The 27,478-nt window shown below is 38.4% G+C and overlaps 1 protein-coding gene across 5 annotated transcripts in view; it reads right to left on the minus strand.

The window, feature by feature from the left end:
- The window catches only part of USP22 (ubiquitin specific peptidase 22), a 99,128-nt gene that overhangs the window by 28,918 nt on the left and 42,732 nt on the right, over positions 1-27,478 (minus strand). For 4 of the 5 annotated variants that reach the window (XM_048067205.2, XM_048067231.2, XM_066977854.1 and 1 more), the window contains exons 3-5: positions 20,959-21,072; positions 20,365-20,409; positions 15,553-15,654 (exon numbers count right to left, since the gene is read on the minus strand). In XM_048067205.2, coding sequence (XP_047923162.1) covers positions 15,553-15,654; positions 20,365-20,409; positions 20,959-21,072 — 261 coding nt within the window. The remainder of the gene's footprint in view (positions 1-15,552; positions 15,655-20,364; positions 20,410-20,958; positions 21,073-27,478) is intronic. The other variant, XM_048067213.2, reaches the window with a different exon arrangement.

Genomic DNA, 27,478 nt, shown 5'->3' on the forward strand with positions numbered 1-27,478 from the left:
ATATTTGGTCTCAAAGCTGGGCTCTAAGTAGCAGGCTTACCTTTGTCAGCTTCGGTTCTTCAGTCTTCTTCCAGTAACGGGTTTTGTTTTTTTTCAAATGCTCAATGTAACAGATCTGCAACGCTGGGCAAATATGCTTGTTGTGATGCAGGAAGATCTAGAACACTGGTTCTGCAAGTCCACCCACGCAGGCGAGATGAAAAAACCAAAACAAGATAAGGAAATTCCACTTCTCTGTGAAATGCAACTGTACAGCTATTACGGGGCGGGGGGGACTGGGGGAGGTGGAAAGGAGAGGACCACACATGAATATAAAAGACAGAAAAAACAATCAGGTGCTTAACTTGCCCTCCTGGAAGGAGCTCAGTTTGTCTCAAAAACTAGGCTTGGTGCTGGGATAGAAAGAAGAGCAGACAAACCAGTCTGAACAAATATTACCACGCAGAGACCTGTGATTTATATGAATCAACCTTCTGGAAGCAAAACCGTAGGTCAGTATGTAACACAACTTTGGGAGACAAAAATCAGGAAACCATTCAGATTTGCTAAAGCACAACTGGCTTGAGATCCTTTATATGTTCCGCACAGGCCGGCAACACCTTACAGCAATTTTCTGGCCCCCAACCCTCCCAGTTCCCCATCTGGTGCCGGTGGTTCCCTGAAGCTCCATCAGACAGCATCAGAAATCAGTGCGAGTTGAGGAAGCGCTCGCTAAAATATTTAAAGAAAGTGAGTTCAGCATAAACCTTGGAAACACACAGTGCAGCACAGCAATGACGATTTTTAGAACGTGGTTTTTTTTCATCTTATGTTCATACAACAAGAACTGCCACATCCTTATAGTGCATCTTTCTGAAAACGGATCTCGAGGGAGAACTGTCCTACTTTTTAGTACCTAAAGCAAAAAAATAAATAAATACATTTCCCAGCTCTCAGGTTTCAGGTGAAGGCCAGGCCATACATTTCCAGAACGTATCCGTTACAAACATTGGTCCCAACCAGGCCAGTACGCTACTGTGCCATTTGCATGCCAGAAGCAGCACAGCTTCTGCCGACAGGGTTAGTAGTAACAATTATTCTCAAAAGATAATCCCTTTTGAAAGAAGAAAAATCTACACATTTAAGGGAGTAGCAGTATGCAAATACACGAAACTACAAGCCTACACAGGAAAAAGCCTGATGTTCTGTGCCACTAGTCATCACGTGAGTAATCAAAAAACCTATGCAGTTTTGGATAATTTATTCTGCCCTGCTTCAGGTGAAGCATCCTTTCTCAGTGGCTGCATGAGACCCACAGCAACTGCAGGACCGGGAACATGGAGTCGAATTAGAAAAGCTTTGTTCGAGTATTTTACAAACTTACAGATGACACACCTATTAATTTAGTTTGAAAACAGTTCAACAAAAAGCTAACAAACTTTTGCCGCAGTCAAGTTAAAGGAAAAAGATTTCAGCCACATGATCTTAGAAACGAAGTTAACGATTCAATTTATTTTTAATAACCTCCAGTAAACACCGTGTTCAAAATGCTGTAAACAAAACTGCAGAGAAAAGTAAGGGGGTTGAGCAGAAGTTGAGTTTCCAAAGAGGCATAAATCGCGTTCTTTAAATTCAAAGTTTTATAGATTTGCTTCAGAGTTTTTAAGGGCAGGATTTCTTTTCCTATTTTTGTTCTTAACTCATACAAGGAAACAGTTTGACCACATTAACTTTATAATTTAATAGGAATTTTTTGACATAAAATTCTCAAAATTGATTTTGAAGTTCACTTGAGTTCTGCCAATCATATCTTATACTACTTCTACCACTTTTAAGATGTACAACAAGAGCACGAATTTATTCCTTTAATGATAAACTATTTAGGTATTATGCCACCTTCACATTCTAAAAATGTATCAAACAGAAACTATGTTGTTTGGGGAAGGACAGTGGGGAGGATGTTTATTTTGTCTCCTTCTCCCTAAAGATACCGCTCATAATAAAATTTAACTGCCATACAATAAAAGAAATCTTCTTTACTCAGCAGAAAGAAAGCAATAGCATACAGTATTCCTCCTTGCATATATTTCAGCACCAGAAGATGAAGACTATTTAAAAAAGATGGATCAGTCACCCAACCCAGACAGTGCTCAGTTCCGGTATGTCACTGCTGTACAGTAAGTGCAATTCACCCTCATTACTAATCTCTTTACCCTACTAACATAACTTTACCCAGAGGCAAAGGGTTGGTCAGTTCATTTAGAGGAATTAAGCAAATACAACTTGTTCCAGAGCTGAGCAGCTGACAACTCAAAACAAACAAAAACAGCACCAGGAAATATATCCTGTGTATTGAATGCAAGCAGTGACCTTAACAAGATGCTCTGCAGTTTAGTGGTGTTTTTTTCTGTTTTGTTGTTGTTTTGGTTTTGTCTGGCTTTGTTTTCTAAGGTAGTCATTCCTGGCCAAAAGTGGTTTTGCTTGTAGAAAGAGTCGCTTCGCCACCTTTCAGATAACCAAATGGTTCACAAAGAACAAGAACAACAACGCGTGTGAGCAACATGTCAGCTCCTACTTTCCAGTTTTGCTGTCTTTAAGAAAAATCTCACCATTGAGCGTTAGGACTTAAAAGCAGCATTTAAATGCATGCTCAAGCACTTTGTTCGGGTTCACATGACAACCTGAAGTCTTTTGTTGATAATTTCTGGCACATTTGTGTGCAACTGGGCAGTGCTGCAGTGACCTCAACATTCGTGCAGACTTTCCCAATTCATCCTTCTTTATGTTGTGTGAGGAGTAAGTTACTGCTTTTACATTTTTTTCTCCATTAAAATGTCCAAAAAACATTAATAGGTACTGATAGGTAGCAACATACCTACATTAAATCGTCTGGACACATCCACAGCAATGTTTACAGTGTCTGTCCTATGCTCAGCAGTAGAAATGAACAGACTTTCTATCACGTCTGTGTGAATTGATATAGTTCATGAGGCTTATCCATGCCACAGGATGAAAACAACAGCAATAGTTCTGCATGGGCACGATTAACTAGTCCAGGTAAAGGCGGTTACATTCTCTAGGTAGGCAGATTGAATGTCTCCGCAGTGCGTTCCCCAGTGCTTCTTGGAAGGTTCCTCACCTTGGGCACAGCGCCACGCAAACATGGTCACACTGTTCACTGACCCAAGCTGACACCATAAATGCTCATGCTGCTCTACGGCCTAAGCTGAATTTGGCTGGAGTTAGTGTGGATCCAGCTACCAATAATGTTTTTCCAGCATTTAGTTTGTCCCTGCCCCTCCTAATTAATGGGGAAATGATTGCAATCAGTATTTTTATTCAACAGCTTCAATAGCATCACATAATATAGGAGCAAACCATATCAAAATAGTGCAAATGTAGTTGGGAGACAAAACAATAATCCGAAAGCAAATTGGCATATTGGAGAAACCATCTGAAAGCAATTCAATAAAAAATGGGGAGTAGGAAACAAGAAAAATTAAATGCCCAAGAAGAAAATAAGGGGGCAATACCTACGATAGCAACTCAACCTAAATGACGTAATACTGCACTGTAGAAAAAAGACAAATGGTATTTTGAAACTTAATCTTATGACAAGGCCCGAGAGAATTATTCTGCCCCGGTGACAGCAGAGCCTCAGCTGGATGACGTCTGGAACTAAGCATGCGTTTTAAGACATCTATGCAAACTGAGGAAAAGGCAAGAACATGAGTGAAAATTTGCATGAAATTAATGTATGAGACTTGAGAAATAACTGAAGAACCCACTGCTTGACTTAGTTAATTAAAAAAAAAGATAGTGCTGATAGAGGAACAGACAGGCTGACAATTTTCAAATATGTTAAAGGCAACTGCAAAAAGGACTGTAATTAACTCTTGTGGCCTACCCAAGCTATAATAATAAGAAAAGACTGAGCTCACAAGAAGTTTAATTAGATATTAAAAATAATTGTCTTACAGTTAGAAAACATTGCAACAAGGGAGTTGGGGACTCCCTGCTGTTGGAGCTATTCCAAAAGTAGCTCCGTCAACCATCAGGAATGGCCTCATACACTTGACCTGGACTCAGAAAAGGTGTGCAGTGCCCCCTCCACTTTTTCATTCTGTGACTGTTCACACATCCAGATTAATATTACAGTACGATACAAAACACAGGAGCCACCTTTGACAAGGAGGGGAGGTTGAGGGCATTTTCAAATGACAACAAAGCCAACCTGACAGCTAACTGGTGCCAAAAGGGATGCTCCTCTTGTACCTGCTTGACTCCACGGAGAATGGCTTACCTTGCTAGCATGGCAAAAAAAAAAAGCAGTCTCACCTTGAGGCAGTGAAACCCATCACATGCAAACAGCGATGAGTCTGACCCCTTTAATCAGGTTCAAACAGCTCAGCAGAGGTCAGGGCAAAAGGCCAGGGCCAGAGCGAGGAAGGGACCCAGGAACTGTCACAGCCTGTTTCACAGCCAGCCCTCCAGCGCTTGCATCGCCTCAGCTGCAACAAAAATCCACGCAGGCAACTGCCTAAAGCCACCGACTGAGCAGCAAAACAGCTGTAGCCCTAATGTCTGTATTCCTATTCCTACCTCATTGCTCTGGAAACAAAATTAACTGCCGGGCTGCCAGGAATGGATGGGATGGAGAACAGGTAACCACTGCCTCTAATCCATGGTCACTATTCACAATGTCATTTTTAGACTACACAGATGTTCTGCATATGAGCTTTTGCGGCTCAGTGTATCATTCATTCGCTTTAGTAATGCAAGAAAAAGGTCAGAGGATAACACAAAGGGATCAGTCAGCACCAGGATCTGGTATTTCAGTTCATTTCCTTTGTTTCATACCTGCTAGCATTGGTCAAGAAAAAATTAAGTTTGCAGCTATCAGTGATACTGTAAATCAGATCTGGAGGAGCTCTGCTGTGTCTCTGTACCATGCTGTATCTTCAAATAAAAGCAATGGCTTAACACTAACAAAACTGGAGTAAAGGCTCAGCATAGGAGATACAGTTTGTAGTTATTTGAATATAAAATATATAGTAACGATATGGAAATAAACACACTCAAATGGAGATATGATTTGAGAAGGGTTTCCCTCAACTTCATCAGATTTAGGAGAAAAACGCACATCTCTAAGCAATGACCACCAAGGAAGGCTTTACTAGAGATTCCTTTTCGAAGCATCAGATTGGCCTTTCCACACACAGCTCTGACCAAGTGTCGGTGGAAGAATCTACGGGCAAATCAAATCCTTGGAGTAAACCCATCAAGCAACTTACCACGAGTATGATCAAACCAAAAAGCACAGCATTTCAGACTATTATTGCACAGAAATTGAAGCAAAAACTTCAAACCAATGATTCCAGAGCACACACAGAACAGAAGGTCCTCTCTATACTAATGATATGTACATCTTCGAAGCAGCGCTTAAAGTGATGATGCCAAAACATGGAGTATTCCACAATCCAGGTGAGTTTCCATTCTTCACCACCATCATGATGCCTTTGATTTCATTGCCCTGTAGTTAGTTTGTGACTTTGGTGGTACGCAGGCACTTTGTACCTTGATTCTCTGGAATAATACTGACCAATTGCACCGTGCTGAATTTCTGTTAGCCCTGGCTTACAGCACTTCCTACAAAGCAAGTGATCCCTTGTGGCAGTGTGGTAAGCTAGGCTGTGAGGTTGCAGCCAGTCACTTCGCAGCGACTGTGCTTGGGTTAAGATCAAGCACACGGCCAGGAGCACAATTCGGGAGCACCCCACATCCTTTAAGTTCTCATCCTTCTGATTTGATGGTAACTTGCCCATGTGTACGTACCCTCTGCCTGGTAAAATGAGTCAGCATTCCTAAAATATCTGGCAATATAAACAAACAAACCTCTTAAGGTTAATTTTTTCATATAAACTGTGTAAATAGAGAAGCTGTTTAAAGCAAGACAGAGGGCTGCAAACGTTTTTGTTCCTCTGTGGATTTAAATTAAGAAGCATGCTTCCAAAACAAAATAAAGTGAATGCTTTTGACCAAACAGCTGAATAGTACATCAGACCTTCCACTAAAATCACACGAAGCACAGCTGTAGATCTTCAGAAGTCACCTGGTCTTTCCCTCTACTTCAAGGAAGAATTATCACTACCTGTATTACTCCTGACAAATGCTTTTCAGAATTGTTCTTCAAACTCTCCAGTCATGAGATCCAGCAGTAACCCCTGATGCACTTGTATTCTGAAGTGTTCCAGTGTCATCTTAATAAAGTAACACAGTTTAAAAACTGCAACAGCATTAATATGGCAGATGCACATACAGTGTGAAATCTATAGATATGCTCCTATACTATTAGAGCTCTGGAACTGTAATAAATTTAGTCATACTTCAAATAGCAACAAGTTTACAAAAGCTCCTAAAACGAGGTAAGGGACAACTTGTCCAAGTTATTACAGTATCACAGATTTCCTCCACTAGAAATTTCTGTGCACCTGAGTGGGTATGGCCTGAGCCATTTTCTCTCTCCATACATTTCTACATGAAGAGGAAAAGGTAACAGCTAGACATAAGCCTTTTGTGGGCCAAATCCAGACAATGTGTCCCCATGTTGATCACAATTATAGTAAAAAAGGAACAGATCCGAATACAAGTGAAAATACTTCCCTTTAGAGTAAATCTTTCACTATCTTGGAGCTGCAGAGCATAACAACGGTTCTGAGACAGCCACACAGCTTCCTGATGAACAAAGACTGTGACAAGTCCACAAGGGTTGAGCTTTCATCTAGGCATGATGAAAAGTATTCCAGGAGCAATTTCTGCTGACTAGAATGTGAAGTTGCACTGTTGTTTCCAGTAAAGCAATGGCTGCCTTGTATTGTAAATGTGAAAAATAACCTGAACCGAAAAAAGTCATGCAAAGGCCTCTTCATAAACTAAAGTAACATAGTTAAATCCATCCCTAAAGGCAGGCCTTCCCCCCCTTAAAGAATAAGGAAAATGTCACTTTTTATACCTGCAATATATTATCTTCAGCATTTTTACTGACCATCTGCATCACAAAATTATTTTTATCTCAGGTGTCAAGAAACTAATGCATCATGTTCTAAAAAAAGAAAAAAGAAAAGCAGCCATACAGCATGTAATCAGCCATGGAAATCACTGCTATCTAGTTGATTCTCTCATCTGAAACAACAAAGACTGAAAAAGACATTAAGTTCTGAAACAGAACTTGCACCAAACTTCTCTGAATTCTTATCTTGGCATATCAAGACCCACTGAAGGAATTTTGTCTGTTATGCTTCAACCTGATCCAATCTTTGTCAGGATCTCTTAGCAGGGAGTGAAACACATTAGGGAGCGCACACACGCAATCTGGATCTCAAACTGACAGAACACGCAATAGAAGAAATTGTCTTTCATAGATGGCACTAGAAATAACCACACAGAGCTCTAATACTTAGTAATATCTTTGATTATCTGAGCCCCGTAACACCTGAAGATTAATCAGTTTGAGGACGAAGATGAAATACGATGCACTGCAAGCACATGTGCATCACATCAAGAGCTGGAGTGCCTATTTCTGAACAGTAGCCATCACCACATGAAATGTCACAACAGGTATATGCAGTGCCTAACATTCACTGATTTAATAACGAAGCCAGACCCCTCACAACTGCAGAGTTCTTTGTGTGCTCACACCTACAGAGCTGAATGCATTTAAACACGTTGAATAAAGGTATGGAGAAACCCTGAAGCAACCATGAAACTGGGGCAGGAGCCGTCCTGTCTCACACACCGTACAACTCAAAGGTCAAGACATTAAAGTCCATGAATCGGAGCGTGAAAAGAATGATTAATCTGATAATTGCAGGAAGGTCAGGGAGAACAGACAGAAGACACCCGGCATCTAAAAAGAACAGCAGTAGGTGAAGAATAGGATCTGTGTTTGTCAAAACTACTCTACGACTGATGCAAAGTTTTATGACAACCAGCCTTTAAAGGCTACTTAAGTTGTAGATCCTTCAGGGTGTATTTATATGGCAAGTGGATAGCAAAGAAGAAAGCCTTTAAACAAAATACTTGAAAAGGTAGCACAGAATGAAGTATTCTCCTTGCCCTCCCCCAAAGCAGTCAAACTTAAAGCTCAGTGAGCTCTTGCATGATCTGCACAGAAGCATAAGACTTGCAGTGAGAATCCTGTGCAGATGGCATCTTTAAAGAACAAGAGGTACTCCCACTAAACTGACAAAATAAAATTCACACCCGCAGCCATCCTTTCCCCCCAATATCACACCATATGCTGCCAACAAGTTTTTACCCTTCCTCAAAACAGATTTCATAAATTAATAGCTTAAGGAGTAAGATAACTGCCAATGAAGTTTAATGCATCCAAATATATTAATATGCACAAATTATTGTTGATGAACTGGCACAGAGCTATTCCAACGATCCACAACACACAAACCATGCCACATGCTGTTTATGCGTATTCCTGGTTTCAGTATATACTGTATCTACCTTCTGTCCACACGACGCCCAACTCTAGAAGCAGAAACGAAAGAGCAGAATGGAAGGTCATAGTAAATATAATCCAAAAGTGATCCACAAAAGAACAAAACTGAGACGGAGATCGCTGGCCTTGTTGAAAATGTCATGCTCTCTAATGACATGGAGTTAAACAGGTTAAAATACAGTGGCAAATCAAGATTTTTGTTTCTTTACTTTTACTAGTCAGAAAAGCTCCTTCTCATGCTAAGGGTACTAAAGCTACTTCTCTGCCCATGACAAGACAGGCCCATGTTAAGGCTGCAATCAGAGTAGCTATGTGGGTTAATTCTCAACTTCCTTATCTGGCTCTTGATTTAGAGATTATGAAACTATCTTTGCACTGACTACACCACTGAATAGTAAAAATATACCCCCCATACCAAGAAAAGCTTTGTTTTTAAAAGAATCGCTTCTATCTAAGTAAAGATACCTTGTTCAGAGGGCCAGAATCTAAAGTTCTGCCTATACATTACTGCTGGGTTTTTCTTGATAAGAAGCATCCGTTCCTTTTTCTTTTTTTAAACAAAAAAAAGGAAAAAAGTTCAAGGAGATGTTGACGACTAACATTTACTGCGTTTTTCATGTTAAAAGCCTAGTGTTTTGACTGCATATTAAAGTTACATAATGATTTAGTGAAGAAAGCCCTGCACAGAAAAAGTTAACTACTTTACCATTACAGAGAGAGATAACAGACAAATAATTGAGTCAGCAAACATATTACATTTGTAAATTAAATCAGCATACAGGAGGGGAATAAGGGACTTTTTAGTGCTGCTACCTGTCTGGATCCAAACGAGGAAGCTGCATCTGAAGAGGTACAGAAAATTTTAGGAGAGTCAAATTGCAACACTGTCTTGTGAAATAAAAGCGATGTGTATGGATGAACAGCAACCATGGATCCACTTTTAAAAATCCAGAGGAAGAACATGAGTCTTGAGTTAGAAGTTTGGAACATGATCCAAGTCCTGGATCAAGAACCTTGTCTTCCAAGGATTTTCATGCTGTGAACACAGAGTGCAGCTTCCTTTGTCTCAGCCCCCCACAGTTACAAAATTAAAATATTTTCTGTGCAAGTAACATGTATGGCAGTTTTCCAAGACGGAATAACAGAAAAATTCAACCTCAATCTCAATCTGCCTATTGCACAAAGTAGTTTTAACTTGGTACTGTCTTCCTGGGTTGAATTGGAGGTAAATATCCAGGAGACTAATATTGCAGCTTTACAAACTTCATTGCTTACATTATTGCAGGTGCTTATACACTGGTGTCTCTTGCTGATTTTATTTTCCTACTAACAAAACATGCAAAACAAGCTTTATAGGAAAGGAAAAAGTCAAACCATTTACCACTTATTGTTATTTATATATACATTTAAAGAATTCTTTATAACTTGTATGAAAAAACATTACTCTTTAGCCAGCATCAAGTCCACACAAAGGTTCTACTCAGCTTGCTATTCTGTTTTGAAGTAAACTGCTCCTAAATAAAGCCACAAAAATTAAAACCTTTAAGAACCCTGAAAGTAAGACTTTCCTCCATAACACATTTAGCACATCACTGCTAAAGCTGGTTTCAATGCCAACCTATCGCTAAGCTCAAACTTTAAGGTAACTTCTCCTCAGAACTGTTTTTGACATTTTGTTAATCTTTACTGGAAAGAAAAGGCATAGGTTTTATTTCTGTACACAGATATTCCAAAAATCCAAGTATCTTACTTCCAAGAGTTGCTAAGAATACTCCTGATCTACAAAAGCTAAGTCTGGTGGTTTCTTCAGCAACCTGTACACTACTGGAAAAAGAGATGAACTGAAAAAATACCAACAATGGCCCAAACCAGCCACAATTTCCTTGAATACTAATTCCTTTTCCAGTCCATCCCATTAGTATTGCCCGGTATTCTCTTGGAGAAAAGATGTTGCATGTACTGTTACACTTCACCTTGTTACAGCAGCCTTACCTTGAGAGCAGACCTAAACCTTGAGCAAAAAGCTTGTTGTAAAAGGAATCAGTATCCTTCTTTCTTTAACCTTTACAAGCTGAAAAACGTGCCCCCACAATTTTTAACTATTCTCCAATGATCAATGAAAAAATGGATAAAATTTTATATTAGTTATCTCTTAAGAATTGTTTTTCCCTCTGAGGAAAAGCCAAAAATGCAGAGCCTTAAACTTTGAGCCCATCCATATAGAGCAGGAACAGTAAATGGCATAAGCCAAAATGGACATTTAAATTTCAGTCTTACACCTGATTGATTTGTAAGAGACAAGGAGGAATTCACATAATTACATACTTACTTTTTTAAAAAAATCAAACTAAGTTTGTAACAGTACAGGCCATGGCAGTGTAGCACTGGTGCTAGCTTCTCAAAAAATTTAACTTGTTTTCCTCACACGGGATACTAAAAAGCCTGAAAAGTTTGTTTTATGTTTGAGATGTGCTTCCTGGCTTACTCTAACCTCAAGCCTATTAAGTTGAAAGCCCAAGAGCAGTTAATCTTTGCTGGCTTTGCTGGCAGGTGAATGAAAGGACAGCTCGGATGTGGCTGCTGTCACCAGAAGGAGGTTCAGGCATCCCGTCCTGTGCTGCCTCGCACCAGCTTTGTGCGCTGGAACCTCCGCAAGCTGCTGAGCGCAGGAACACAGGAGAGCACTGCTCTTGCAAAACCCCTGCCAACAAAAAGCACAATGTTTTCTGCCAGGTTAATGAGCTGAACAGACTGAGTAAATGCCCAGGAGAGGGTGGGATCATGTGCCTGGAATTAAGGGGGAGCATACCCGAGGGTGAAATAAAAGAAAAAGACTGTCCCCTGATGGAGGAAAGCTGTCTTCCTCAGCTGTAATATGTCTTCATCCTTATCAGGTATTAGAGGGATGTATACTGCTGGTTCTTTTGCTTAAAGGACAGCATGAACACGGAGGGAACACGACAAGAAATCAAAACATGAACAGGACAACTCATTTGCTGAAAGACATCAGCAAAAGCTGATGCTGAAAGGTTTGGTCCCAAGACCAAACAAGCACTCTCAGAAAGTGCCGTTTGTTAGTAAACCCTTGTGAAGGTGAGATGACTTTTACTTTTCTGTAACAAAAGTTTCCGTAAAAAAAAAAAAAAAAAGTTGCGCACTCCAAGCAGGTAAACACTGTGAGAAATTCAGTGATGTGTGGCCATCCCTAAGCTTACTCAGGAACAATTAAATCATAGACAACTCAGCCTATGACTGCAGTGAAGATAAGCCATACAAAGTCATGTTATAGCAGCAATGTGAATTGCTTTCAGGCACTAGCTTTGGAAAAATAGGTGACATGCACTCAAGTGACAATCAATACACAAAAAGGATACCATTTTTTCTAGTGAGAAAGGTATTTTATCGTGCTAAATAGGTGAACTTTGAAAGTCTGGTAAGACTTTCTGAAAGTATCTCTCTACAACGCTCTGTAAATAAATCACAGCTTGTGTTTTAGAATCCTTGAAAATTTTACCATTACCACCTCTATTTCTATTTTTTCTTAAAATTCTCCAGGGGTTTGAGGGAAAGGGATTACTTATTTTACTATCATGTGCATGAATTTCAGATCTCGCAGAAATATAACACAATTGAGACCAATGGTCAGAGTTTCAAAGTAAAGGAGGGATAAAAGGACCCCTCTGATAGCAGAATAATATTTGTTGATTTTATCAAACCTACCTTTTAGTAAACATTTTTCCCACCAGATGGCAGTTCTAATTATGAAGATAGAAAAAAAAATATCAGCCACCAAGGAAACTTTCACTTGAGTAGTCTTAATTAAAGGAGGTTTTCCTTTTCCTCATCACAGTGCAGTTCAAGAAATTCAAGCATCAAAAGAGACTTCGATCCAAGGTGCAATTTGCGTGGTCCTGATTTTAAACCTAAATCCATTACTGCTTACATATCAACAAGTTAGAGTTAGAGCTAAAAATTTGACGCTGTACCGAAACACATTTTTCATTCCACTTTTCTATTTGAGCTAACTTAACTAACATTCAACTAAAAGAAAAAAACGCGCCAGAAAGCCGGTACATTCACAGAAGAACTCCATGTATCAATGTAGTCTTTAAAACCTCCACGTTACCGCTACTTAGGGCCATGAACGCATGGCCAACTGTCCACGAACAGCTCACAGAACTCTGAAGGATGAAGAAGAGCTTCTGGAGAACCATAAATATTTTCCAGGCCACTGTTCGCCTTCCCTTGCCACCTTTACAGGAGCTCTGCTGCAATATGTATTCCCCTCGTGCTGCTGCCGCATCACGCTGCTTCGCCTTGCACAGCTGCAGGAAACCACCTGCTACTGCACGGCAGCGATTGTTTCTGCCTCCTCCTCCTCCGCACACCCCCTTCTTTATGAGGAGGATTTGCTCACTCTTCTGTAAAGGCTATCCCCTCTGCCTTTTTGCAACACTGCAAATGGGAATCCCAGGTGGCTCCTGCTAATTATCCATGTGCCTTGGGAGTCTAATTCTTCCTATTGTTGATGTACCAATCTTCAGCCACAAAGTCACTTCATATGCTAATCAGAGACCAGCTGATCCCAAGCTAGTACTACATGTACTCCGGAGAACTCATCTTCTGGGGGTATTAATGATAACAGCAACGCTAGCTTTGGAAAATGGTGCCTGAATGACACCATCTCACTCTCACTTCCAGTCCAACACCATAATAAACTACTTGCTTGTGAACTTGAGCTTGGTCGGTCCCCTCACTTAGTGAGGGCAGCCTCTTCATAGGCTCATGATACCCTTGCCTTAAACAAATGCTGAAACTGCTATCAGCAAAAGAACATTTCAGAAAGTTATCAATGAGCAATTAAAACATGCTTCCTCCTGAGGGCATGACTGCCCTCAGTGTATCTCTGGAGGTTAAGACGGAAGAAGAAAGCAAACACCCATTTTCCCTCTTAAAAAAGCTTTGCCGAGAACATTTTATATGCAAAAGGCAGCTGGTTATGCTTTAACCAACTCTTTTGTGAACGGGACTGATCAACAGATGTGCAATGCTCATAGACGGCTATTAACATAATCTCCATTTTCAGAATCAATAAAACTGGACATTATGCCTGTCCTCTCAACCACTTACCTACCTCAGAAGATACACTCGATTCACTAATATCTGCTATGGAATTGATAAAAACTTGGTGCCAAAAGAACTGAGTATTAGAAAGAGAAAAATGGGAATGTCCAGATAATTGCAGTATTTCAGTCTGCATATGGGCTCTTCACTGATCTGAAACTGCAAACAGACAAGTCAATGTGAGGAAAGTGAAGGGAAAATACTCTGAAGCAGATATATATTTAGCAGCAGGTTAGATGGAGAGAAAAGGCTCAAGGACAATGGCAGGTCTTTTCTTCCTTCAGCTAAGCCTCCAAAGTATTTTTGTGAAAGAAAGCTAGTCTTTTGCTTTTAACTGTAGCCCAAAACTGCATTATGTCTCCTGGGTGCTTTGATTTTTTTTCCCTCTTTCTAAATCTCAGCGCATAGACAGCTCCAGGGCTCAGTAGGAGAAATTATTAAAAGCATGCCTGCAGAAGTAAAGAGATCAGTCATTTCCCTTATCCCCTGTGTTTCATGAGCACTCCCCCACCCATTCAGTGTTGTATGAGATTTCATGCAACCAGACATGTCCTTTTTAAACAGACTGAAAAATGTAAAGGCGTTTAAGAGTAAGCATAGCATTCCTTCAAACTGGAAAGAAACAACACACAAATGTGCTTCAGTTCCTTAGAAAGGTCACACTCACCTTCAAAATTCTATCAAGCCAACATTTTTTCTTTTTGTCCTGTGCAGTGGTATTAAAGTAATTTTTAACAGTCTTTACAGAATATACTGAAGTTTCATAGAACACAAAATCCTGCTGTGAACACGATATGAGCAATCTCTGCCTACTTATTTTTTCCCAGGCTGCGTGAAGTTGCCAAAGTACAGATGTTTTTCCAAACGTCCTTCCTGTTCCACTACTGCAAATGCATATGTCTTTTCTTTAAAGTTACCGTTCTATCCACATTTTCGACTTACGAACTTACTCTGTGCTTCTCAGTCCATTTTTTTCAAAAACACATGCATATATTGGATTAATTATGACTTACTGTATTAGAAACATGGCAATAGTTTTACCGATTGTGTTTGGTGTATTTTGACAACAGCAAATGTGTAGAAAATATGACATGTTCTGATTAAAAAATAAGCAGCTTAAAAATTAGGAAAAAAACCTTTAGTTTCCTACTTCTAATACCTATAGCTGTATTTCCAACCTTGTACCTTTGCCATTAAAATGTTATCATGCATTGAATGGTATAGAAAAATGCCCAATAACCTAAAACTTGTAAGGAAGGGGATTCTAATCCCCCTAGTCCCACAACCAAAATACAACAGGAAAAAATTGGAAAACGCTGTTCATTTTCGTCACCTTTACCTAAACACTCTCCAGCTGTAAGAAGGTATGCCTGCCTTTCAGAGTTCTTCGCTCCAGACTACTGAACTCTTTAATTTGAAATGCATTTGAAAATTGCCATTTGACACACACTGGAGAACAAACTGCATCATTTCAGAGTCAATACAAAATTGAAGAGACCCTATTTAGAGTTTAAAATATGAACCAGAAGATATCACTCTGCTTATTCTGTCTGCAGACGATAGATTTACCAAAACACTTCTATAATTAAGGATACTAGAGGATACTAAGGAAACTAGAGGATTTCCCTTTGTACATCTAACATGGGATCTGATGAAGCCTGGGTTGAGATAACGTCATTAATTTCTGTTAAAGTCTTTAAGTGAATATTGTCCAAAAAATCTGTTACACAGATGAACTATCATCAGTATTTGAAGTGACAGAGCAGACATCCTTCTACAGTGAGAAAAAAGGTATAAAATAACTAATAGAATAACATAATAAGTTTAAGGAAATCCACTATAATAAACTCAGGTACAAAGTATTTGTGGAAGAACAACACAATTTTGAAAATTCAAGTGGCTGAGAATCAGTTTCAGAAAGGATTTCTAGAACTTACCTATGGTGCAATTTGTGGTTATTTTTCTCCGCTTGGGGTTATGTCGTAGCAATTCTAACTCTCGTTTGGTTGGCTCCCATGTTGAATACTTCTCTCCAATGCCTAAGCAGATGAAAAGAAATTTTCAGGAAGTTGTTTAGTAAAAGTATTAAAAACTCTGTTCAAGTTACAACTTTTAACATACTGTCCATTAAGTTAGAATCAATGTAATTGAGACAGAATCTATGTAAGGAGACGGATTTCCAAAAAAATAATCCTCAAAAAGCCTGCAACCAACCTTCCAACAAACAAAAACTAAAAGAATATCTAGCCCAATTTAATTTTCCATTACTGGATTATAATCCTTCTTTCAGTTAAAAGGAAATGATTTTATGAGAAGGTAAAGGATAACCAAGAAATCTCATCACTGAATTCTGGCTCGTTATTAAATAAATCAAAACTGAGCCAACTTAATGGACAGATACAGTCTTAATCTTTACAGATGAACAGCAGAAATTAGTAATTCAGATATACTGAACAGGTATATTTTCTTACTACCTGTTTCATGACATATTATTACTAAGTATAACTTCTCCTTATGCAGCACTGGATATTAGCAATTTTAGTACTTAAAAGATTCACTTTCAATGACGTATCTAATATTACCTAAAAATACAATTAGTAGGTTTAAAGCAACAACCAACCCAAACTCTCCAAACACTTATCTGCCCTGTCTCATGAGCTGCAGCTATAATCTGTCAGTATTCTGTTTAAACATTAACACTGTTATTTCCAATACACTTCTTTTGTTCAAAGGGAAGTGCAGTAGAAATGAGTCAGTTAAGTAGTGCAGAGAATTTATTTGAAGTAAGCAGAGCTGTGTTCAGTGTAAATCTGATACAAGAAAAACAATGCAGACTCATGTGCTGACCAGCTAAGTATTGCTGCAGCGCTTTATGTAGCACAGAAAAATTACTATGCAAGGTCAATTATAGTGAGTCACAAAAGCATCTGGGCATTAAAAATAAAGAATAATAAGATGACAAGCAATCTATTCTAAAACTGAGGATTAAAGTCAATTAAGAGTTATTTTTCACAGAATGTATGGAGCAGAAGCAGTGCTGTGCTACAGAAAATAAATTATAAATCATACATATGAAAAGAAGGAGAGTAGAAAATATAGCTAGAGGCTTACACATTCTGCATAATATACATTAAATTTTAATAGCTCTTTGATCTTCACTTTCAGAAATAGCTATGCTTGTCAGAACCTACCCACCCCAAACTGTTCAATTCATAGTTACTACTGACCCTCCAGGTTCTAGCAATAAAAGGTCTCATTTTTGGATTCCTGAGGACAAGAAAATTCATATTTACATGGATGCACCTCTCTATTTTACTTTATTTGATTCAACAATATATTATGCAAGAAGCATAAGAAAGAATACCAGAATCATACAGTCCCTTTCCTTTATCCAAGGTTCAGCATCAAGCTCCACACCCAGGAAAACAGAAAAGGAACTAATTACTGCGTAACAGACTGATGAGATCAAACAGCCACAGTGCTTTGAATACACTATATAGTATGCATAGGCAAACACTGAATGAAGCAACTTTAGAGACACACATATGGACAGTTAACATGTGACAGAACGCTGGCCTCCAATAAGTTTTATATTGGATGTCTTCAGCAACCTTTTCATATTTGTAATATTCCCTTAGGAATTTATAGGAATTGGTCTTTAAAAAAAAGCTCAAAATCATTTTCAACGCCTTGTTAGCACCAGCTCTTGCACTGGTCCACTATAAACTCAAATTCCTGTGTTTGGTTTCACCATACTTTAAAAATATTGCCGAAGTTGGTACAGTCTGATAGCAAGATGAGATCTCAAAATTAAAAAGAAAAAAAAACCTTCAGATATGTTAAAATCCTGGTTTTAAAAAATTAAAAGCAATTAACACCTGGAAACACATGTGCGCTCAACTTTAGGCATGCAATAGTCCCACACATCAGTAAGACTACTGATATATAAATATATATATCTATATATAATTATACGGCTTAAATGCTTCTAGAGGATGGCAACAAAAGCATTTCATGAGAGCAACTCTTCGAGTAAAGTTAAATATGACAGACTGGATTACTTTGCAGGATTCTGGGTGAATTGAATATAGTTCAGTTAAAATAAATGAAATCAAAACAGAAAAACACGTACAGTTAATGTCACAAACACAGCGCAAAACATACAAAACTTTCTCACAGAACCCTTTCATTAGAAAGAGCACAAGTTAAGCCAGAGACAGAAACTAAAAAAAAAAAATCTGTTCCTGCCGTATACTTTAACAAGAACATTGAGACTTTAGACTTCATTACCCTTGAAAATTTGGAAGAAGAAAAAAAAAACACAACAGATCCACTTATCAGGGATGGTTCAATGTTTAAAGTTAAAAAATACATATAATAGTAAAAAAAGGTTTAATAACACCCACAAACATGCCAAAAAATCCAATATAAATTACCTTAAAGATTTGCAAAACATGCATAGATTACTCTTTATAATTAAGGGAAAGTAGCGTTATTAGAGTGAGTATTCATCATTTTAAAGATGAAAAACCAGAGATTCAAGTTAGGATATGAAATCTCCACCTAAGAATTAATTTTATTAGGTTGAATACACAAATTTTCATTTTTCAGAGAATTTATCAGGGACATATGGATGAATGAAGTAGAAGACAGTTAAGGCTCTAGTTTATAAAAATCACAATTTTGCAACTAAATATTAACACAGATTGCTTACTTTGCAATCCTTTAGCAAACCCCATTTCATCCCCACCAAAAAATCCAGACATTAAATAGAATGAAGGGCCCAGGATATTCTCATCTCTCTCGTTACCGAAGAATATTCAATTAAAAAAAAAAAAAAAGGTTGAGTTACAACTTGTTCAGGGTTATATCACATAACCCTGAATTACAGTTGGGCCTGTAAACTCATCGTACTATAACATTTAACATTACAAGACTATGAAATGACTCTTATGATATTTGGGGTTTTTCTTAAAGTTTCTTCTCCAGGCATCATGTTGTTATGTGAGCATCTATTAAAAGTATATATTAATACCCTTCAAACACTGTAGGTAGAAGCTTGAAAATATACAACATTTACACTTCAATTTTTAAGGCAATCTCAGTTTTTGCATACTTCAGTTCTTTTAGTTGGTAACAGGATCTAAGATAAATTAACTCTATCATGGAAATATAAAAATGAGACAATATGTACATGTACTAATCTTGTCATTCATTTTGGAGGAGGGAGGGTTCCCTCCCACTTTATAGTTCATGATTTTTCAGACGGAAGGAGATGGATTTTAGCAATGGAGAAAGAAGGGCCTAATTCTCTACTACTTCTCACATACATATTTCTTTTTCATTCCTCAGATAGATTTTGCTAAGAAACACGCACGGTTTCACAATGCAAAGCCATAAAAAAAAGCTTTTTTTGCCACAACTTTAAAGAAAAATGTCTATAGGATGCACTCCAGTAATCTAGAATGTATTTTCGTCTACTCCTCCACCTTGCATCCTCCCTGGTCATTACAGATTTGCTCTCTGGGGACAGAAGATGCAATGTGCATTCATACATAGATATACGTGTGTGTATATATAAACAAATGCCGTGCCACTCACTAGCCGGTTAACCAGTACAGAGGCCAGTTAACCAGTACAGAGGAGGCTTTCTGCCTGGCAGTTCTTCCCTCAGTGAGTCTTCCCTTGACCACATGCCTTCACGGCCCAAGGGGACAAGACGAACCACCAAGCAGCAGGCGGCAGCTACCTCAGAATACATGCTATAGCAGCCAGGAGTAGGCCGGAGGACAAACTGGCTGCTTCTTGGTCCAGAAGGCACAAGCGTATCATTCATTACGGCTGACATAATTAAGGAAACGCTCTTTGAATTTACACATTCAGAAGTAAGGAAGTGCGAGGCCTTTCTCTTCTGGAGCATCGTGAGCACGTGTTACGCTGTTGTAGTCGACTAATTTGGGACCCAGGACAACAACACATTTTAGAAAGGTTTGAAGGAGCTTTCAGAAGAGGGGCATAGCCTAAATGCAAGGTCCAAAAACCACATCTCTGCTTCATCTTGCTTTGAAAAGTGCTTTATGCTAAAGCATTATCTTCTGTACTTTCTTGAGAACTCACTGGCAACCTCACTGTCCTCCCTTCCTCTGACTGAACTCCTTCAAAACAGTGAATAAACAGAAAGCAGAATGCGATCTGTTGTAGGAACTAAGTAAAAGCAGCTGTACTTTTGATAGGCCATCAGAAAAGCTCTAGTTAATACGATGTTAGCTGCTATTTTTAAAATTGGAAACGAGGTTAAGAATGGTTTGAAGTCATATCAGCCCTGACTAAGGCTGTCACATTGAAACAGGATGCCGTGGATTCACTAAGAGACATTAGTGGACGGAAGTTGTCTGTCTTCAAATACAGACTTTCCCACTTTAAGAAAACATACCCCTAGAGGCCACTGAAAATGGATGATGAGCTACTATCACTGATGCTTAAAAACTACTCGGTTTAAGGTAAATGCTACTTCCTTTCCCTTCCAAAAAAAAAGACAAAAGGTTTGTTTTGGAGTAGTTCTGTCAAGGGAAGGGCATATGAAATTAAGTCTGCTGTAATTATTCACTCATTGGAACTTATCCAAACAAGAGGAAAACAATTTGCATGATAAAACTGGCATTCTTAACTGTGATTCATGTCTAAAATGGCAGGATAATCAGCAAAGGGACGCTTGTTAGTGAAGTGCGTCGCCAGCCCACGCCTCTTACCTGTCATTGTACACTGGTAGTGAGAAACCACTGTTGGGGTGAAGGCTAAAAAAGAAAAAATTAGGGAAAGCAAACTGAATAATAAAACAAATGTGTGTACATATATTTGTGTGTAAATATTTCTACATAGATACTGTGCGTGTAACGTGAAAGCACAGGTGTGAAAGTAAGCTGGCACGTTCTATTAAAAAACAAAAACAAAAATCACACACAAAGGTGGCATTTCATGTGAGGGGAACAGACTTCTTGCCTATAACACCTACACATTAGCCTAAAGGAGCAGATCGTCACATTTTCTACCTAGTACAGATCTGACTGATATTATGCACGTTTTGCAGGATTAATGTTAGATCTTTTATATATATTTTTTGCAATTAAAGCTAATATATTTTTACAATACCTACAATTAGGTGCGGCGCACATGTTAAAAACTAACAGTCTAACTCCTGGAAAGCACTAAACATCTCTCTCCCATGGCCTGCACAGCTACTTTTAAAGAGCTCTTTTCTTCCCCTTACTGTTTTTTGCCATTGACAAATGGGAGGGACAGGTATGATTAAAAACAAACAAGAAATTCAGGCAGGAAAACCAAACCTTGTAATTTCCAAGCTTTTCGTTGTTCTTCTTTGGCAATTTGTTCCATGTCTTTGTCGTATATGTAATCTTGACACATAAAGCAGTATATACCCCCATACAACAGGTCTATGGCTGCAAAACAGAAGGGAAGTTGGGGAAGAGGAAAACGACATGAGTTCATAAACTAGAAGACATTTTACAAGCAGGCTTCCAAGTTAGGCACTCTTTCTTCTATGCAGTCCACAACAAAATATCTATATGTTATAATCTTAAAAAAAAAAAAAGAAAAAAAGAAAAAACAATTTTTTCCAGTGATTGTATGACTTATTCAATTGCTTCTGGCACAGCAAGACAACAAAGCACTAGCTGCCTCAAAATTGTTGGAAATTTTTACCTTTCAGACAAAGATGTAAGTAACCAAAAGTCATAATTTCAGTCACTGACTGCTCTACATGCAAAACTACTACTGTACTGTAGTCCTAAGATTTGATATACAAGTTTGAATTGTTTTTTCTATGACTTATATATTCAAAGCCATTAAAATGATTAGAAAGCACCTATTTAAAAACCAGCTGAGAACTCAAACAGAACAGAAAACTTAAAAGATACTTGTCCAGGGACACAGTTTTCCACAGTAGTTTATTCCACAGGTTAGGTATCTCACAATTTGCTTTGTTTAAAATGTTATTTTTAAATGGACATATGAATGTTAACAACATTTTTCTTTTACAACCCTAAAGAAAATAAAGCCAATAAACAAAATAAATCAGCTAACTGGGATATGACCTTTTACTTGTAGATAGACCGAGGGAGGAATAAAGTGCAAATTAATCATAGCAAACCGCTGTTTTTCAGCACACTGAAACATACAAAAGCCAAAAAGAAAAACAGAAAATAAAATAGTAACAATAAAATACAATCTGCGTCTAGCAAACAGCTGAGTAGTACATCACCATCTTCCCTTTGGAGTATATCCCTCATTTATTTTATTTCTAAATTCCTTTTATTTCTGGATACATAATACTATGAAAATAATGTCACTACAGTGGAAACTAGTTTTAAACAAAGGAAACGATTACCACATTAGGTGGCCTGCATGAAACAGCACCGAATTACTCTGAAGTCGTAAATAAGCATAACCGCATGCCACACGGCAGGAATTCCGCCGTCCGTGCTACCAGGCAGCAAAGGTAAATCTTCCACGCTGACGGTGCCACGACCAGCTCCAGCCACACCATGCCCAAGTCAAACTGCAATCTGCAGCAACTGTGAGCAGCAAAAAAACCACCAGCTTCAGCAGAGGTGGAATTAGAAGTTGCAACGGTATCAGACATGGGCTCTGATTAGTGCTCCACCTCTAACTTCAGTAATAAAATTAAGATTGGGAAGGTTTCTAACCATATCTCATTCATTCTTCATGGCCTCTACCCCTACCATTTAGTCCTTTGTGTCCTTTTTTCCTCCTCTTTCAAGATCTCTTTTTCAATCATTACGTCAATTTGTTTGTTACTTCTGCTAAGTAGTAAAGAGATCAATAACTTTGAAGAAGTTTGCGTAACGTCTACTAGCTGTCATCTTGCTCCTGTGTCTCATTATCTTATTCTTTTGCTTTGTGTATTTGAACCACAATCGTTTTGTGGAAAAGGATAAGGATGGCTTGCATTACCTTGTGTAATGTCTGGGCCGCCAGGGTTTTCACCCTGCTATCTGGAAGACGTAAAGTCCTTTAACATGTTAACACAGAAAGGGAGGAGGACCTTAATTGCAATGGAGACCAGTAACGAAACACTATGCCATGTTAGAAAAAAAATCACAATTAAGCTACCCAGTTTCAGAGTTATTTAATATTTACCCCATTATCTAATGCACCACCAGTTACGCACAATTATAAAAAAAAATTGAAAAATTCAAGTATCGGTTTTGAAAAATAAAATCTAATGTTGCCCTCCGTATTTTGTACTTTTAAAAGACCCCAAAACAGCCCAGTCAAATAAAAAAGGCTAGAATATTAGATTCTAGCAGAGTATTAGATAAATGGGGCACTTTGTGTGCACTAATATGTTCACTCTACCATCAAAACGGGTAGCCGTATGTTGTGCTTCCTTGCTTTTCCAAGCTTTCTAGATTTACACGTGTGAGTGATGAATGTCAAGACCAAAACCAACAAGAGATCACCTTACATAAGCCACTTATTCAGAGCAGAATGAATTTCTGGTGTAAAGAATCAGAAAGTTTAACAGAAACACTGGCTTAGTAAAAGCCGTAATTGTCCACTGCCTGATTAAGGACTCTTGAGAAAACGTCCTCTGGTTCAGCATACTTATGTGAACAATACAGTTGTATATATGCCAACACTTTTAATGTCATTAAAAAGACTGCAATAGGTTTTGGACAAATTACCTCAAGCACCAATAAAAAGGAGGTTACACAGGCCTGATTGTAACACAGAGGAAGGGCAGGAATTTCTAATGAAAGACAAAAGACAGCTGCTCAGTTTCAGGATCCTAGAAAAAGAGAGCCCACTGGTAAGGTCTGTAAGTTTCAAATTAGTGTAATTTGAATTTTTAAACTAAATTGCTCTGAGGCTCTAGCCCAAATTGAAACACCAACCGGAAAATTCAGTAAAAAACACTACAACAGTTAAGTATGCAAATGCACGTTACAAATTTCATATTCACATTAGCATTTGGGATCACAAAACTAACAAAAACGGGCCTCAATTTCATAAGACGTTTGGGAACTACTGACCTAGAAACAATGCCTAGACGTTTCAGATTAAACTACTGCCAACTTTGCCACGATGTCCCACATTCCTCACTATGAATGTCCCTTTTACTAGACTCCTCTACGATGGCTGCTGCTCCTACCTTCCAGGTATCTGCTTTTCTATACGCTACTACTCCCCCCTCCGAAAACAAGCAAGAAACAATTCAAGAGTTTGAAGATACTTTTTTTTATTTAACTTTTTTTCCGCCAAAAATCAAAGCAAACATTTAATTAGCTCTTATCAGTGTATTTTAATCCAGTTTTTATCTTAATACACATACAAAATTGATTACGCTGCAAAACTAAAATATGCATTCAGTAGAAGTATAGGGTTTTTTCTTTTATAGGGAAGAACCAGAAGCTTAAAAGAATTGTCATGTCATCTTATTAAATTTTATTATTCTGCATTGTTGACCCAGGAATACAAAATACTTACTTGGGGGTTCAGAGGCAAAGTAATTCAATAATGAAAAGGCCTCTTGCAATGTAACATTTTTCTTTGCCTTTTATACCTTCTATACTGGCAACAGGCTACCATTATTCTAAGTCACTTCTCCTCATATCCCTTCATATATAAACATCTAAACAGATGCAACAAAAGCAGAGAAAAAGTCAAAAGATTTTTATTTAAAAATAAAGCCATCAGCCAGAAGAAACACAGGCATCACAGAAAACCATGGAAGAATGAAAGCAACTTTATCAACTGCTGCAAGTGACAATAAATTTCAAAAGACAACAATTCAGAGGTGAAAGTATAAATTTAGGTAGCAAAAGGTCTTCAACCCCTCCCCGTCTGGAAGCCATGTGAAGTGTTTTGTTTCAGCTTGAGTGCTTTACTTTGCCATATATATCCACTGACGTCCTCGTGAAAATGTTGAGACCAGATAGTGGGAACAAGGTAACGGTATGTAAAAAAGCAGGTAACCATGCCACACCTAGAGCACGCGCGCGTGCAAATCTTACCCAAGCAAGAAACGTGTATGTTTAGTTTTTGAAAGACCCAGGTGAAGAGAACTAATGCTGCTCAGCTAAATATGGGATGCTTCACTATAATGTATGGTAATCTTTCATTAGGTGACTTATTTGTGATTCACATTTTGGTACCTTCCTTGGAAAGCTCATAGCATTGAAGGATAACAAAACAGACAGCAACACAGAATTCAGGTCTGTGAATTACTATACTAAATTCACACCTTTATTTTAGGATAATACCTATAATAAAATTAATTCTGATATGAATTTTTGTGACTCAGTCTTGGCATGTTACCAACCTGAAATCAAAACACATGCACGTTCTTTGCAAGTCACCTATATTCCATTCAACTCCAACATATAAACTAAATTGCTAGTTTTTAAGACCGTATTCTAAGCCAATATTCTAGGCTAATTCATACTCATTTCATTTCACACCTTAACTGTTAATCGTTAAACCATTTTCAGATATTAGTCTCAAGTTCACGGTAAGTTTCTGATTGCCTTCTTCCTGTTTTCCTGGTACCTGGAAACTTCACCACAGATAAGATTCTTAACTGATAAGATATTAAGATTTACAGGCAAGACAAAACCTCACTGATCTCAATTAAAAGATACATACATACACACACCAAAACACCCTAGCAGACACATCTGAAGCATTCATTGACTTGTATACTTGATCTTTTACAAGGAAAAAGTGAGCAGACATATTACAGGCTAGTTACTTACTCTTTTCCCTCATCTTTCGTGTTTGTCACAGCGATCGCAGCCTTATTAACTCTCCAAGTTACACAACAGGTATACACACAAATGTGTGTGCACAGAGATTCCCTGGTAACCCTTATGGAATCTAGATACCAAAAATGTTTTCATCTGTTAGTTTAGAGGAATCGTGGTCTGTCAGAATATTTATGTGAATTTATTAAGAACAGAATATTAACTCCAGCTCCTTAACCTCATTCAGGAAATACACGTATCGTATACACGCACACTACCTACATGTGTGTGGATGCACACAGTATACAACAGAGCCTATACTTAAAGCTGCCCATCAGTTCCTATTGTACAAGATGCTTTGCCTTTTCCAGTCTTTTCCCTGCCCTTCTGTGACCTTACAAACTTCAACCGTTCCCTTGTTTGCAGCAAACCTTTGAAAATTTAAAAGGATGAAAAAGCCTTGTGGCTGAAGCACCTTTTCTCGATCCCACAAAATTCTACTCAGCTTTAAAAGGGAGAAACTGTTAAACGCTGCAGATTTAATCTTCCTTTGAAATCTGGGGGCAGAATCCCGATGTCAGTGACCAGGTTTTGTGCTGCTCCATATGACACGATGCAAACTGCTTATACTCATCTGCATATTCTCATCTGATCAGTGCAGACTTACCTCAAAGCACCATCTTCAATAAATGCAGCAGGAAGGTCCAGAACTGCACAGAAGTTAGTAGCTGGGGCTGAGGCAAGCAGATGTATGCAGAGCTGACAATATGCAGGCAAGTATTCAGGTGGTAGCTTTCTGAGGGCTAAGAATAGTCCAGGAGCACAGAGAGCTCTTCAGGAGTCATTTCTGATACCAAGAAGAGCTTCTGTGAGAAGGCTTACAAGAGCTCACAGCTACCTGCACAGTTACCAGAGCAACTCCTAGCAGAAGACAAACTGCAATAAACAACTGCCTGCCAGCTTCTTACTACTTCAGTCTGGTTTATAAAATTTATGCCACGGTAGAAGCAAATGAGAATTTGCTTTGTGTTTTTTGTTTTTTTTTTTTTTTTAAATGCAATACTTTGCATGATGCATCCTAGAACAGATTTTTTAACGGCTATGAGAAACAATGGAGGTTCACATTCATACGCCCTATACCTGACCAACGTATCCAAAATGCTTTCCTCCTCCTCTGCTTCCCATCACCAACCCTCTGCTTTACATCACAAGAATATTATTATGTTGAGATACAAAGAGTTCTTGCTTCCTATTATGAAGTTTCGTATCATTTTTATTCCTGTAGGCAACGAGGCTATTTAGTTCTTATCACGGGACTACCCAGCCCTCCTCGGTGTAAGCAATACCTCTGAACTTTGTGACCGCCACAAATTCCACCCAGAGACCGAACTCCTCCTCAGTTACTGCCAAATAGCAGAAAACATGGACTGATTCTGCAAGTGAAGTCTGCATCCTGCTCACACTACTTTCAATATACTTTTTATCAGCCTCCCTTTATTCAGCCTCACATACACAATTCTTATATTAATCCCTGTCATTTCTACCTAACTAGAGATTTCCAAGGGGACAAAATGTCAAATTCTTCACTTGATCTAGACAAATTAGGTTCAGTTTGTTTGTTTGTTTTAAGAGAAAGGAAGTAAGCAATTATCAAAAAGACATGTTAATCTGACATGATGAATCTCTGATAGAACTGTAATATAATAAATCCTATTTCCCATTTGCCTTCATCTCCTTAAGAGGCTTCTTGCTCCAACACCTACAGTAAAGCAAAGCATTAGAACTCAAGTCAAATCAAGAGGCTGGTAAAATGCCCAGATGACCTTCTCTACCCCTTTCTGGAGGTGGATGCAAAAGGAAAAAGCAGACTGCTACTCTGGCACTGCAATATACTGCACTGGGAACTGTGTTAATTGCCCTTCCACACAGGGAAGTATAATCAAAGTCTCACTTGTTTACAGAAGAACTCTACTTTGCCGCCATCGTGCAAAATTAACATTACTGTCAATACTTTCCAACTCAAATGGAAATTAAATATTTTTTACTGTCATGTCTTAACGTAAAATTGTTCTGCTCCTAC

The sequence above is a fragment of the Anser cygnoides genome, chromosome 15, assembly GCF_040182565.1.
Source record: "Anser cygnoides isolate HZ-2024a breed goose chromosome 15, Taihu_goose_T2T_genome, whole genome shotgun sequence".
NCBI lineage: Eukaryota > Metazoa > Chordata > Aves > Anseriformes > Anatidae > Anser > Anser cygnoides.